This window comes from Pelodiscus sinensis, chromosome 1 (genome assembly GCF_052426305.1).
Source record: "Pelodiscus sinensis isolate ZL-2025 chromosome 1, ASM5242630v1, whole genome shotgun sequence".
NCBI lineage: Eukaryota > Metazoa > Chordata > Testudines > Trionychidae > Pelodiscus > Pelodiscus sinensis.
Window position 1 is genome coordinate 202,570,372 of NC_143052.1, and position 12,545 is coordinate 202,582,916.

Here is a 12,545-nt window from a genome sequence, read left to right on the forward strand (position 1 = left end):
TGGGGGGAGGCAGCTAGTGTGGGGTTGCCTCACCCCTTTTGTAAGTAGGAATCTGATGTAAGTCGGATCCATGTAACCCGGGGACTGCCTGTACTTAGAGAATAATGTTGATTTCTGTGCAGTTAGTTCTGTGGCACACCAGATTCAGCATATCATGACACTAGCTGTAAATATAAAGAAATGTTCAGAATTTTTTCAAAGAATTAAGAAGATCACAGAACTATCGGATCATGTTGCTGACTATTTAATCTTTATTTTTAAGATTCTGTCAGTATTCAGTTTGACACACAGAGGCTATGTCTACACTCGCAGCTTCTTGCGTGAGTAATATGCAAATGAGGCTAAACATGGAATATCGCCGAGCCTCATTTGCATACCTAATGAGCCACCATTTTTTTCAGAAGAGGCTCTTGTGCAAGAAGGAGCGTCTACACTGCCCTTCTTGTGCAAGGAAAACCTGCAAAGAAAGGCATTGCGCAAGAGGGTTTTCTTTGCGCAAGAAGGGGGCAGTGTAGACGCTCCTTCTTGCGCAAGAGCCTCTTCTGAAAAAAAATGGTGGCTCATTAGGTATGCAAATGAGGCTCAGCGATATGCCACGCTTAGCCTCATTTGCATATTACTCGCGCAAGAATCCGCGAGTGTAGACATAGCCAGAGTGTATTAGTATAATTAGATTGGATAAACTTCACACTGGGTGGAAAATGTGGAAAATTCTCATAATATTTTTAATATATAATTTAATATTAATATTTAATAGTATCAGAATGGTGGAGTTGTATTGCCCCTCTAATGGACAGTCTGGAGTTTACAATTTAAGCTATCAGAGGGGTAGCTGTGTTAGTCTGAATCTACAAAAGCGACAAGGAGTCCTGTGGCACCTTATAGGCTAAAAGATTTATTGGAGCATAAGCTTTCATGAGCAAAGACCCACTTTGTGCATGCATCTGATGAAGTGGATCTTTGCCCATGAAAGCTTATGCTCCAATAAATCTGTTAGTCTATAAGTGCCACAGGACTCCTCGTCAATTTAAGCTATGTTTACACTTATACTGCTGCAGCTGTGGCACTGTAAGGTTCTCGTAACTGCTTTGTGCCAATTGGAGAGAGCTCAGACTTATGAGGCTGTGGGGCTATAAAATTGCAATGTAGATGTCTGGGCTTGGTATTTGCTTTGCTGAGCAGACCTCGGAGCCAATTAAAGCAATATATAACTATTGGGGATGAGAGTTACTTTTCTTTACTTTCAGCATTCTGCTTCCTCTAATATTTAAAGGAAAATGAGAGGACCTCAAAGCAGTTTTATCTACTGTTTTTTCCTTTTCTTTTTCTTGTTTTAGAAATTGTAGACCACAAGTTGTCCTACAGGTTGAAACCGTGCTAAAGTTTATACTCACTTTCCCCTGGCTAGGGATTGTTCCAAAAAGAAATGTTTGCATTATGAAGCTATACTTGTTAGTCTTTTGCCATAGGGATGAGCAAAAGTAATGCCATGAAAGCCAGAAGGTTGCTCATTGGTTACTGTTAGTCTCTGATGCAGATGTAAAACCAAAGAAGAAAAAGCATGGCTAAAATTCTTTTGTGCATGCTGAGGATTGCTCTTAAGCTCAATTCCTTGGAAATTCCATGGAAATCTCTGGTTGGCCCCCTGATCCCATCTTACTTTTGCCATTCTCACTTGAAAATAAGAGATCAAAAGTGCAAGAGACTGGAGACTTAATTCTGCTGAGTGCCAATGGACTATACCTAGCATCAGATTTTCAACAGTGCTGAGTATGCACAGTTATGGCTAGAATTCCAAAAGAACTTCACTCCCATTTAAGCACCTATATGAAGTGGTCAGCTTTTCAAAAGCTCTCAGCACCCACTGAAATGAGAACTTTTGAAAATCTGACTGTTTTTATAGATATTGAAGTGTAAGTTGTTGGGTGTTGTGCTCTTGAAACCATGGGCATTATTGTTCTGATGGTCAGTTGAGCCCATACTAGTAACTTAGGGTATATCTACACTGCCACCCTAGTTCGAACTAGGGTGGTTAATGTAGGCATTCGAAGTTGCAAATGAAGCCCAGGATTTAAATATCCCGGGCTTCATTTGCATCTTGCCGGGCACCGCCATTTTTAAATCCCCCTTAGTGTGGACTCCGTGTCCGTGGCTACACGCGGCACTGAGTAGGTAGTTCGAATTAGGCTCTCTAATTTGAACTACTGGTACACCTCATTCCTCATAACGGTAGTTCGAATTAGAGAGCCTAATTCAAACTACCTACTCCGTGCCGCGTGTAGCCACGGGCACGGAGTCCGCACTAAGGGGGATTTAAAAATGGCGGCGCCCGGCAAGATGCAAATGAAGCCCGGGATATTTAAATCCCGGGCTTCATTTGCAACTTTGAATGCCTACATTAGCCACCCTAGTTCGAACTAGGGTGGCAGTGTAGACATACCCTTAATTACTATACTCGAGCACAACAACCATTCACACCTCCCCATTTGCGCCTCAGTGTGCACTGTGCAAGAGCTTGCAGAATGCAGGACTGAAACCTCTCTGTCCTTTCCCCTCCCATCTCATGTCAGTTTGGTCTCTCTTATTAAATGATTATTTTAGACCAGTGGTGGGCAGTAATTTTTGGTGGGAGGCCATTCCAAGACCTTAGTAAGTGGTCAAAGGTCACACCTTCCTATGGTATTAGTGGTGGAGACATGACTCTGGGATGGAGTTTGGGTACAGGAGGGAACTCTGGGTAGGGGACTGAGGTACACAAGGTACAAAGGTCTGAGAGCGAGTTTGGGTTCAGGAGTTGGTTCTGACCTGGAGCAGAGGTCCAGGAGGGGGTGAAGAGGGTTTGGATTTATGGAGGGATTGTGAACTGGTGTAGGAGGGGAGAAGGTGCCATGTGCAGACTGTCTGGAAGGCTCATACCATAAGTGGCTCTCAGTCAGCAGCCCAATGGGACTCTCGGGCAAGCTCTCTGCCTGCTGCACCCCCATACGCTGCTTATAGCAGTCAGATTTTGGGGCCAGTGTATGTGTCTCTGTACAGCATGCCCTTTTAGTGAATGGGGACAGCAGGTCTCCGCATACTGCACATGCCCACAAGCACCATACCAGCAGCTCCCATTGGCTGGGTTCTGGCCAATGGTAGGCTGTGAGGATGGTGCTGCAGGGAGCTTGTGGAGACCCTCTTCCCACCAAGGGGTGTGCTGCACACACACATTGTCCCCACAGCTGGCCACTTTGAGGAACATTTGCAGCCATGGCAGCCAGGGAGCCTGCCTAAGAATCCTGCTGGGCTGCAGTGGGCCAGATCCAAATGTTTGGTGTGCTGGATAAAGTCCGCCCCTATATCAGGCTATTTGCTATTGTAGAGATGACCACATTTCACTGATACAGTTGTTAGCACTACAGAAAGGATTGACTGAACCATGAGATTATCTTTAGAGGTGATCACACTAGATCAGTGTGCCATAGGTATGCTCGCATAGAGAAAAGTGTATTGCTCCTATTTGTCTGTCCTATCCTTGTCATGGGACTAAGTTGAGGTTATTCTAGCAAAGTTTCATAAATGAATGAAAGGAATGACAAGGAATGAAAGGAACAGACAATGATCAAGTGATCCATTCCCTGTCACCCATTCCCAGCTTCTGCCAACAGACACTAGGGACACCATCCCTGCCCATCCTGCATCATGGATAAATCCATTAATTTATCTAGTTCTTTTTTGGACCCTGTGACTGTCTTGGTCTTCACAACATCATCTGGCAAAGAGTTCCACAGGTTAACTGTGCGTTACCTGAAGAAATACATCCTTTTGTTTGTTTTAAACCTGCTGCCTATTAGTTTCATTCGATTATCCCCTAATTCTTGTGTTATGAGAAGAGTAACTAGTACATTCTTATTTATTTTCTCCTTACTCATCATAATTTTATTGACCTCCATTCTGTCCCCCATAGTTGTCTTTTTTCCCAGCTGAATAGTCACAGTCTATTAATCTCTTTTCACATGGAAACTGTTTCATACCCCCTATCATTTTTGTTGGCCTTTTCTGAACTTTTTCTGTTCTTTTTTTTTTTTTGATCGGACAAAGAGATTTTCAGCACTATTCACAGTATGGATGTACCATGGAATTCTGTAGAGACAATATGATATTTTCTGTCTTATTACGATTGCCAACTTTTTGTTAGCTTTTTGACTGACCGTTCATCAAATGGCTATTTTAAGAGAACTATCCACAATAATTCCAAGATATCTTCCTTTTTTTATGGGAAAAGACTAAAATAGGCTTCCAGAAACATAATATCACTTCTTGTCAACCTTAAAACTTAGGAGAAATAATGCAGAATTTTATCACAGAGTTAAGTTTAGAAATCCAAGTTAGCTCAGCCAAAAGTGATGAGTCAAAGAGAGAGAAAGGCATATTCATAGAAAGACTAGGGCTTTGTGTAAACCAGAGTATTTGCAGACAGGCTGTCATAATTATAGCTGGGTGATTCAAAGTGCTGTGGAAGTTGAACCTCAGCAAGACCCAGGTACTGTGAGTTTGAGTCCCATCCTTGTCTTCTAGAGAATGGGTGTCCTGCACATTAAATGTTCTCTGACTGCATTCTGAAGGTGTTTCATTTGGAAACTCTGTCCTGAGACCATTTCAATGTAAATTAATCATCCCAAAATGTGTACGTTTTGAAAGTTTATGTTCCCAATTTGAAGAATCTGTGCAATATATCTTGTATATTTTTGAGGGCATTATGCACCTTGTAAAATTATATCTAGATAAAATGAAAACACAATTCATCCATATTTTAATGGCGGTAATATGTGATGTTGAAATAAGTTATTTTTTTTAGAAATTACAATGTGTAAATGGGTCATAAATTGTTTGTGTAGTCAGAATGACAAGCTGAGAACATATTTAAAGAAAATTAGTCATAAAGATATCAGCATACAAGGAAATCCATGTATAATTATACACACGTCATAGGAGAGTCCTTTAACTCTGACTTTTTCAAGAAATTGAGGAAATCAATTTGACTTGATTTACAAAAAGCATCTGTAATTCTCAGAGTTACTAGAATAACACCCCTATCTCCCCGCATAATCACTCTTGGGAGTTAGTTCCTTCATAAAAAAATGCTAAATGTTTTCTGTGGGGGAGAGTGCTAAGAATTTCAAATTTAGGCAGATTTCCATTTGGGTCCCCAAACAACATGGAGAAATCCCTATCTCCTCTATTTTGTTCTTTTCTGTCTTTTCCCAGCCATCAGGAATTGGGGAGCTTCCAGAACAGTGGTGGGCAACTGGCAGCCCTAGAGCATGTGGCCCACTGGGGCTCCATCTGCAGCCCATGGACCCCCCAGCTGGTCCCCTTCCCCACAAACCTCTTTTGCACTGGGACACCAGAGCCCTGCATTTACCTGCTCCCCCTTCCCTGCAAGCACTTTTGGAGTGTGCAAATCACCTGATTTACGCTTGGGATGTTGACGACTACTTGATTAGTCGACTATCTGATAAGCAAATGTTTATCGGATAGTTGAGTAGCCACTCGACTAGTTGCTTCCCCCTCTTGCTGTCTCTGCCAGATGGAGTGTGAATCAGGTGATTTTCATGCTCCAAAATTGCTGGGAGGGTGCGGGCAGAGTTCTAGTGCCCCTGTGTGTGTGAGGTGCATGGGGACAGGAGGCAGCCTGGAGGCGGGGTATGGGGCTGCGGGTGGAACACAAGTGGGCCATGGGACTGCTGCGATTCACTGAGGTGAATTAGGGCTTCTTGTTTGGCCCACTCATGATTCTTGTTTGGCCCACTCATGATATGCGGCTACGTATCACTGTCTCAGAGCATCCAGTTGTTCTATCCCCCACAACCCATGCACACTGTCCCTGCAAAGGAAAATTCTCTACCAGAAGAAATTATACCCACTGTTGCAGTGGTTCTCAAACTTTTTTCCTAATGGTCCAGTTGAAGAAATGGTTGATGCCCAAGACCCAATAGAATTTGACTAAAGTGTGGACTCGAGGGTGGGGCTGAGGATGCGAGCTGGGGCTGAGGAGAAGGCTCCGGCTTTCAGGGGGAAGTCATGGCTAGGGCAGACGGGGATTACTGTGAGTTCCCAGTCAGTATTGCAGCAGGGATGCTAAGGCAGGCTTTCTGCCTCCCCTGCCCCCATAGACCATGCTGTGCCTGAGAAGCAGCCAGCAGCAGTTTCCCAGCCAGTGGCAGTGTGGAGCAGTGCTCAGGGCTGGTGCAGTGCACGAAGCCCTGTACGCTCTCCTCTGCCACACCTGGGAGTTGAACCTGTTGCTGGCCACTTCTAGAACATCGTGCAGTCTGCAGTGCCAAGACAGGCGGGTAGTCAGCCTTAGCATCCCCACTGGTCATCTGATTCCCCTGCAGCACTGAGACCCAGTCCCTGACATTCCACGCCCCAGTGCTAGCTTGCGACCCCTACTTTGAAAACCACTGCACTATTGCTTATGTTCTTTGCTTCTCATTGGGTGCAGAGAGAATATTGGAGCCATTATTTGCCTCCAGGAATACAGGTTCTGCTATGAGTAGGTGGTGTGGCTGTTATCAACCATCCCCACATTTCCGTATGTCCTGTTAACTGCTGCCCTTGTTGCTTTTGTTGTGTCAGAGATGATGATGATGATGATTTTGGTAGAGGATTTTCAGCAAGTTTGTGAATGTATCCCCTAGTCTAATCTCTACAAAGGCATTTATGCTTATTACAGTGTTAGAGTCAGAAAGAAGACGAACATTTCAATTTGAGAAAACTGTAAGTCCTTATTACCTTACTGCATACATTTAAAAGTAGCATTCTGCAGAAGGGAATGACCTTCCTATATCTCAGAGGATTTTTAGGGAGTAGTTGCTATAATTGATTTGACTTGAAGATCCCATCTCATTTCAATCATTTTTGAAGGAGTAAAGTATTTGTCTATATGATATAAATGCTACACATTTCCTTGCTTTCCCTTTCATTGATCATACTTATTCAGATTACCTATTCCTGAAGTTATGCACGTGGAACGAATAGTTTAATTAAAACACTGGCCAAACCAAATGTTGTAAATACTGGGCAGCAACCATAAATGGGTCTAGTGCAGTGGTCCCCAAATTATGGGATACCACCTACTAAAAGGGTATGGAGGAATGTTTGAGGGAAGGCATGGCCAACCCCCTCAGGGCACAAGGGGGGGCACACTACCCAACTCTGCTCTGCCCCAGCTTTACTCTGGGCCCACACTGCAGTCCCAGCTGCAGAGTTGGCCCCAGCCTCAGCCAGCAGTTCCTGGATCAACTCTCAGCAGCCATTCTGCTCCTGGCTGTGGCTCCTGACTCCCACCACAGACCCACATGTAGCTGCATCTCCAAGGCCTGACCATAGCCACACTGCTGTCTGAGGGCCCAGCTGCATCACTGGCCCTGTTTCCAACCACAGACCCACTCCCAGCCACTGCTCCTGACCATAAGTCTTGGAGGGGCATGAACCAGGTAAGGGGGAAATGAACAAAAATGTTTGGGGACCACTGGTTTAATGATTGGCTATTCATGCATCTCTATATTACAATTAATATTTAAAATGAAGTATATAAGTTAATAATTTGCTACATTTAAACCTGATTAATATTGTTGGGCTTGAGTAGTTTGTGAAACACTTGAATGTTCTGATTAAAAATAACATAGGAAATAATCTTCTCAGCTCAGAGCCTGTGTTGGCAGAATGCATTTCCACAGGACCAAGGAAGGAAGAAATGTTTCCCCAGCCACTGCTGCAGCCCATATCAATGGCATGTGGGGGTCACAGATGAAATAGAATTGACTCTGTTCTGGGTTAGTTAAGAGTGGACTCTAGTGTCATGTCGATACTTACTGGAAGATCTACACTCCAGAGGTCGATATTCTGGTGTTGAATTTAGTGGGTCTAGTATAGATCTCTAAATCAAATGCTGAGGGCAGCTCCCACTGGCATCCAGTACTCCTCCTTTTGCGAGGAGTAAGGGAAACTGACTGCAGCATTTGCTCCCTTCATCCCCCTGCAGTGTGGACACTGCCAAGGCTCAACGTAAAGTAAGCCAACTTCATCTACGCATAGTGCATAACTGGAGTTGCGTACCTTAAGATGATCTTCCTGATCTAGTGTAGACTAGGGATGTGAACGAGTAGTCAACTAAACAATTAACTGATAAGCCTAGGCTTATTGGTTAATCTAGTGGACTACTCACATTCCCTCTCCCTTGCTGCCTCTGTGTTAGAGGCAGCAATGGGGAGGGGGAAGCAGGAGCCGGTGCTGTGGGGAGCTGGCTTAAAACCCACATCCCACAGAGCAGCCTCTGTCCATGGGGAGCCTGGGCCTGCTGCAGACAGAGGCTGCTTTGCAGGAGCAGCCCCTCTCCATGGGGGGGTCCCAGCTCCCTGCAGACAGGGGCTGCTGCCAGAGCAGCCTCTGTCCACGGCCAGCCTGGGCCTCCATGGACAGAGGCAGCCTCCCCTGCCACATCCCCCCTAGAAGCCTCTGTCCACAGGCACCGCCAGGGGCTGTTGCCACCCCATGCTGTTGCCTCTGTATCAGAGGCAGCAGCGTGGGGTGGCAATCAACCAGTCCACGAGGGGTGCTGGTTTTTTTAATTGGTCTCCTCACTGATCAGCTGCTGCCTGGCAGCAGTGCAGGGTGGCTGGGCGCTCCCCGGGAGTGGGACCGGAGAGCACTGGCTGCTGGCCCCACCCACGGGGACTATAGAATAGTCGACTAACTGCTAAGAATTCATGCGGTTAGTCGACTATTCTATCACCTTCTATATGCCATCCCTAGTGTGGACCAGGCCTAAATGATAATAGGGGTATACAGACAGAGAAGCATTTACCCCAATAACAAGCTTCTATAGTATATAACATTTTAAAATTCCTCATATTGTTTCAAAACATTTTGGAGCTTCCCAGCCATACACAATATATTACAGACACGGTATATTGACAATATCTAGACTTATGTAAGAACAGATATTCCATCTTACCTTGAAGTAGTGCAAGTACTTAAAATATATCACTAATGATTTAGATACGGTATGTATATTGGTTTGAATATCCTCTATGTACTCCAACAAATTGACTGATCAGATAAGGTTACAGTCAAATTTGCAGGAAATATATTTATGAATCAGAAATAAGAGAGGGAGTTTTATTACTTGCAAAACTGACAAACCTGGGACATTTTTGTGGAAGATAGCCGTTGGGGATAATAACTTAGTGACAAAACAGAAAAAGGGTAATAATTCATAAATTAGCAGGTCATTAATCTTGTCTTTATGAGGGAACAAGGTAATTTATTTCAGAGAAGGTTGAACCTGAGGTGCAATCTATAATCTTTTTGATAGCTTAGTAATGTGGAAAGGCTCATAATGTAATGCTATATTATTCATCCTTTGAACTTGAGCTATTTCTATGAAAGTATGGAGGGTACAGACAAGAGAAATATCAACTTTTTGGAACACAGTAGTAAAGCAAGAAGTTTTGCTGAACCATTTTCAGAGAGGTGAGAATTGAATAAGTGGGAAACATCATTTGTGAAAGTCATCAGCATTGTAAATGGAGATTGATGACACTTTTAAAATATAGTAGTTGCCATTAAAACAGCATTTGAAAATGATGTCACACATTGAGCTTGATTGCCCCCTTTCCACAAAATAATCCAGTGGGGAGTAGAATGGAGGAGGAAAACATAGTAAGAGTTATTTTCCAAGCTCTTTACCGAGGCAAGTGGCGTGAAATAAGTCCTTGTCTATCAAATTGCATCGTGGTATCTTCAAACCCTGTGTATCTCAGTTCTAACTGTCTAGAAGTTCTGTGCCTATGTACTACTCTCCACTCTATGTAAGTCTTTCCTTACTGGTAGTCCTTGGAAGTCCTACCCTTGAAAGTTCTCATAAAGGGGGGTTCTTCAGCATATTGGGGAACAACTGAGACACTATTGTCCCTGCAAGCTGCATTCACTTTTGCAAATTCTCTGAAGAGCTGTAGGGAGCTGATTCTGGGAATAGTCATACCTCTTTCTGCTCACAACCACTGTCTCACCTCACATATTTCCCCCCACTTTTCCACTGAGGACCCTGTGCAGAGTTGAGGGAAGGAGAGATGATTTGATGGAGGTGCCCTGGATCATAGAAAGAGAGATGTGCAGATTACAGGGGAAATGTTGCTATCAATAGTATCTCCAATATTATATTTATTTTCTACACTGCATTGTGTCTTGGCTGGGTTCAAGACTTAACTTGAGAAGTTTATGGAGGGGATGATATGATGAAACTGCCTACAATGGAATGTAGCTAATCTGCAACTGCTAGTAATAAATATCCCCAAGGGCCACTGATGGGACATTAGAAGAGGATGGCTCTGAGTTACTCCAGATAATTCTTTCTTAGGTGTCTGGTTGAAGAGTCTTGCCTATATACTCATGGTTGAACTGATCACCATATTTGGAATTGGGAAGGAATTTTCCCTGGGTCAGATTGGCAGAGATTCTGGACTGCTTTTGCTTTCTCCTTCAGCATGGGGAACAGTTCACTTGAAAGTTTAAACTACTGTAAATGGAAGATTCTCTGTAATATAAAGTCTTTAACCATGATTTGAAAACTTCAGTAACTCAGTCAAAGGAGATGGGTGAGCAAAGTTCTGTAGCCTATAATGTGCAGGAGATCTGATTAAATGATGATTAGATTAGATCATGATGATTTTTTTCGGCCTTTTATGAGTCCATGTCGGATAGCACTGCATGATAAATGTTAAGAATGTTTTTAAGTGGTAACCTCTATGTCTATGGTACCTGGGGGAAAAAAACATACACAATAAACTTTTCTGTGTGTAAGAAGTAAGTAGATCTTTTAATATATTTCTTCTATGTAGAACAAGAAATTATGCAAAATATTTTATTTGGGATCTTAAATATATTCATAAGTTTCTTTCTAGCAAAATAAACTTGCTTATGTATAAGTGAAAAGACTTTTGTGATTCCAGAATCACTTATGAGGGGTGCAAAGAATCTTCTTTTGCAAACTGCATATGCTTTTCCAGATGTTTATTTGTTAAATATTTTTGGAATGTTTTACATAATTGTATTTTTTTTTTTTAAGATATAGATACGGCAGTTGAACTTCCTATAAAGTTTATTCCACAATATCCTGGTCGCTATCCCTGCCAGATTCTGCTGCAGTCTTCCTATGATATTCGGGTCTATCTGATTGAGTGTGTGGTGAATACGGACAGTGCAGAAGCTGAGCTTGAGTTTGTAACACCAGCCTATCAGGCAGTGATTCAGGACATACCAATAGTAAGTTTATTTTACAATTAGAAGGTTAAATCAAGAGTCAGAATTATTGGATTAATCCTTTTAAATTAAAATTAACGTCCATGTATCATAGAACGCACAAAAGCACAGAAATATGGATTTTGTCTTATTATCCAAAGTCTAATGTTATGCAAACATAAAACTTGTTTAGGGAAAAGAAATTGTTGTATACCCTCAGTAATAACTTTAGTCAGTCATTCCTAATGATTTTTCTTCTGTGACTGATACTTATTAACATACTCTACATTGCAAGTGGGAGGGAGGGAGTTGGTTTGAATAGTATGAATATTAAATGTAAGATTTCTGGCAATAGATGAAAAAGCTGAAATCTGAATTTAAGAGCTTGACAGCAGAGTAAAATACTGTACAAATCATACTAGTGTATTTTATTTCCAAAAAAGAAGTTGCTTAAAATATTTAAGAGAAATCTGAGGGAATAAATAACTTGTAATATAGATACGTAGAGTGTATTAAAAAATTTGAAGCATTTGTTACTAAGAGAAGGATACAATAATTAGCATAGTAGATTAGAATAGTCATTAATCTAATCTAATAATTTATCTCTAGGAATGATCAGCACCTGATGCTCCAAAAACTGATGCAAGAAATCCCCTAGTGCATAATTATAGGGCTCGTCTACACTGGCCCCTTTTCCGGAAGGGGCATGTTAATTTCAGCTATCGTAGTAGGGAAATCCGTGGGGGATTTAAATATCCCCCGCAGCATTTAAATAAAAATGTCCGCCGCTTTTTTCCGGCTTTTAGAAAAGCCGGAAAAGAGCGTCTACACTGGCCCCGATCCTCCGGAAAAAGCGCCCTTTTCCGGAGGCTCTTATTCCGGAGGCTCTTATTCCTATTCACAGTAGGAATAAGAGCCTCCGGAAAAGGGCGCTTTTTCCGGAGGATCGGGGCCAGTGTAGATGCTCTTTTCCGGCTTTTCTAAAAGCCGGAAAAAAGCGGCGGACATTTTTATTTAAATGCCGCGGGGGATTTAAATTTCCCTACTATGATAGCTGAAATTAACATGCCCCTTCCGGAAAAGGGGCCAGTGTAGACGTAGCCATAGTGTAAGATGACAGCCCAAAAAAGATAGATGAGAGACTGACTGAACTGTAGGGTTGTATAGCTTCTTCAGAGAAGACATTTTCAAGGCCATTTTTAGGCCATCATCTGACTGTTTCAGATTAAAAGATAGAGAGAAAAGGATGGGGTGTAAAA

At 42.6% G+C, this 12,545-nt stretch overlaps 1 protein-coding gene across 1 annotated transcript in view; it reads left to right on the forward strand.

Annotated features, from left to right (window-relative positions):
* CFAP47 (cilia and flagella associated protein 47) overlaps positions 1–12,545 on the forward strand; it is a 651,639-nt gene that overhangs the window by 376,988 nt on the left and 262,106 nt on the right. Inside the window, exon 46 of the mRNA XM_075913261.2 lies at positions 11,114–11,310. Coding sequence (XP_075769376.2) covers positions 11,114–11,310 — 197 coding nt within the window. The remainder of the gene's footprint in view (positions 1–11,113; positions 11,311–12,545) is intronic.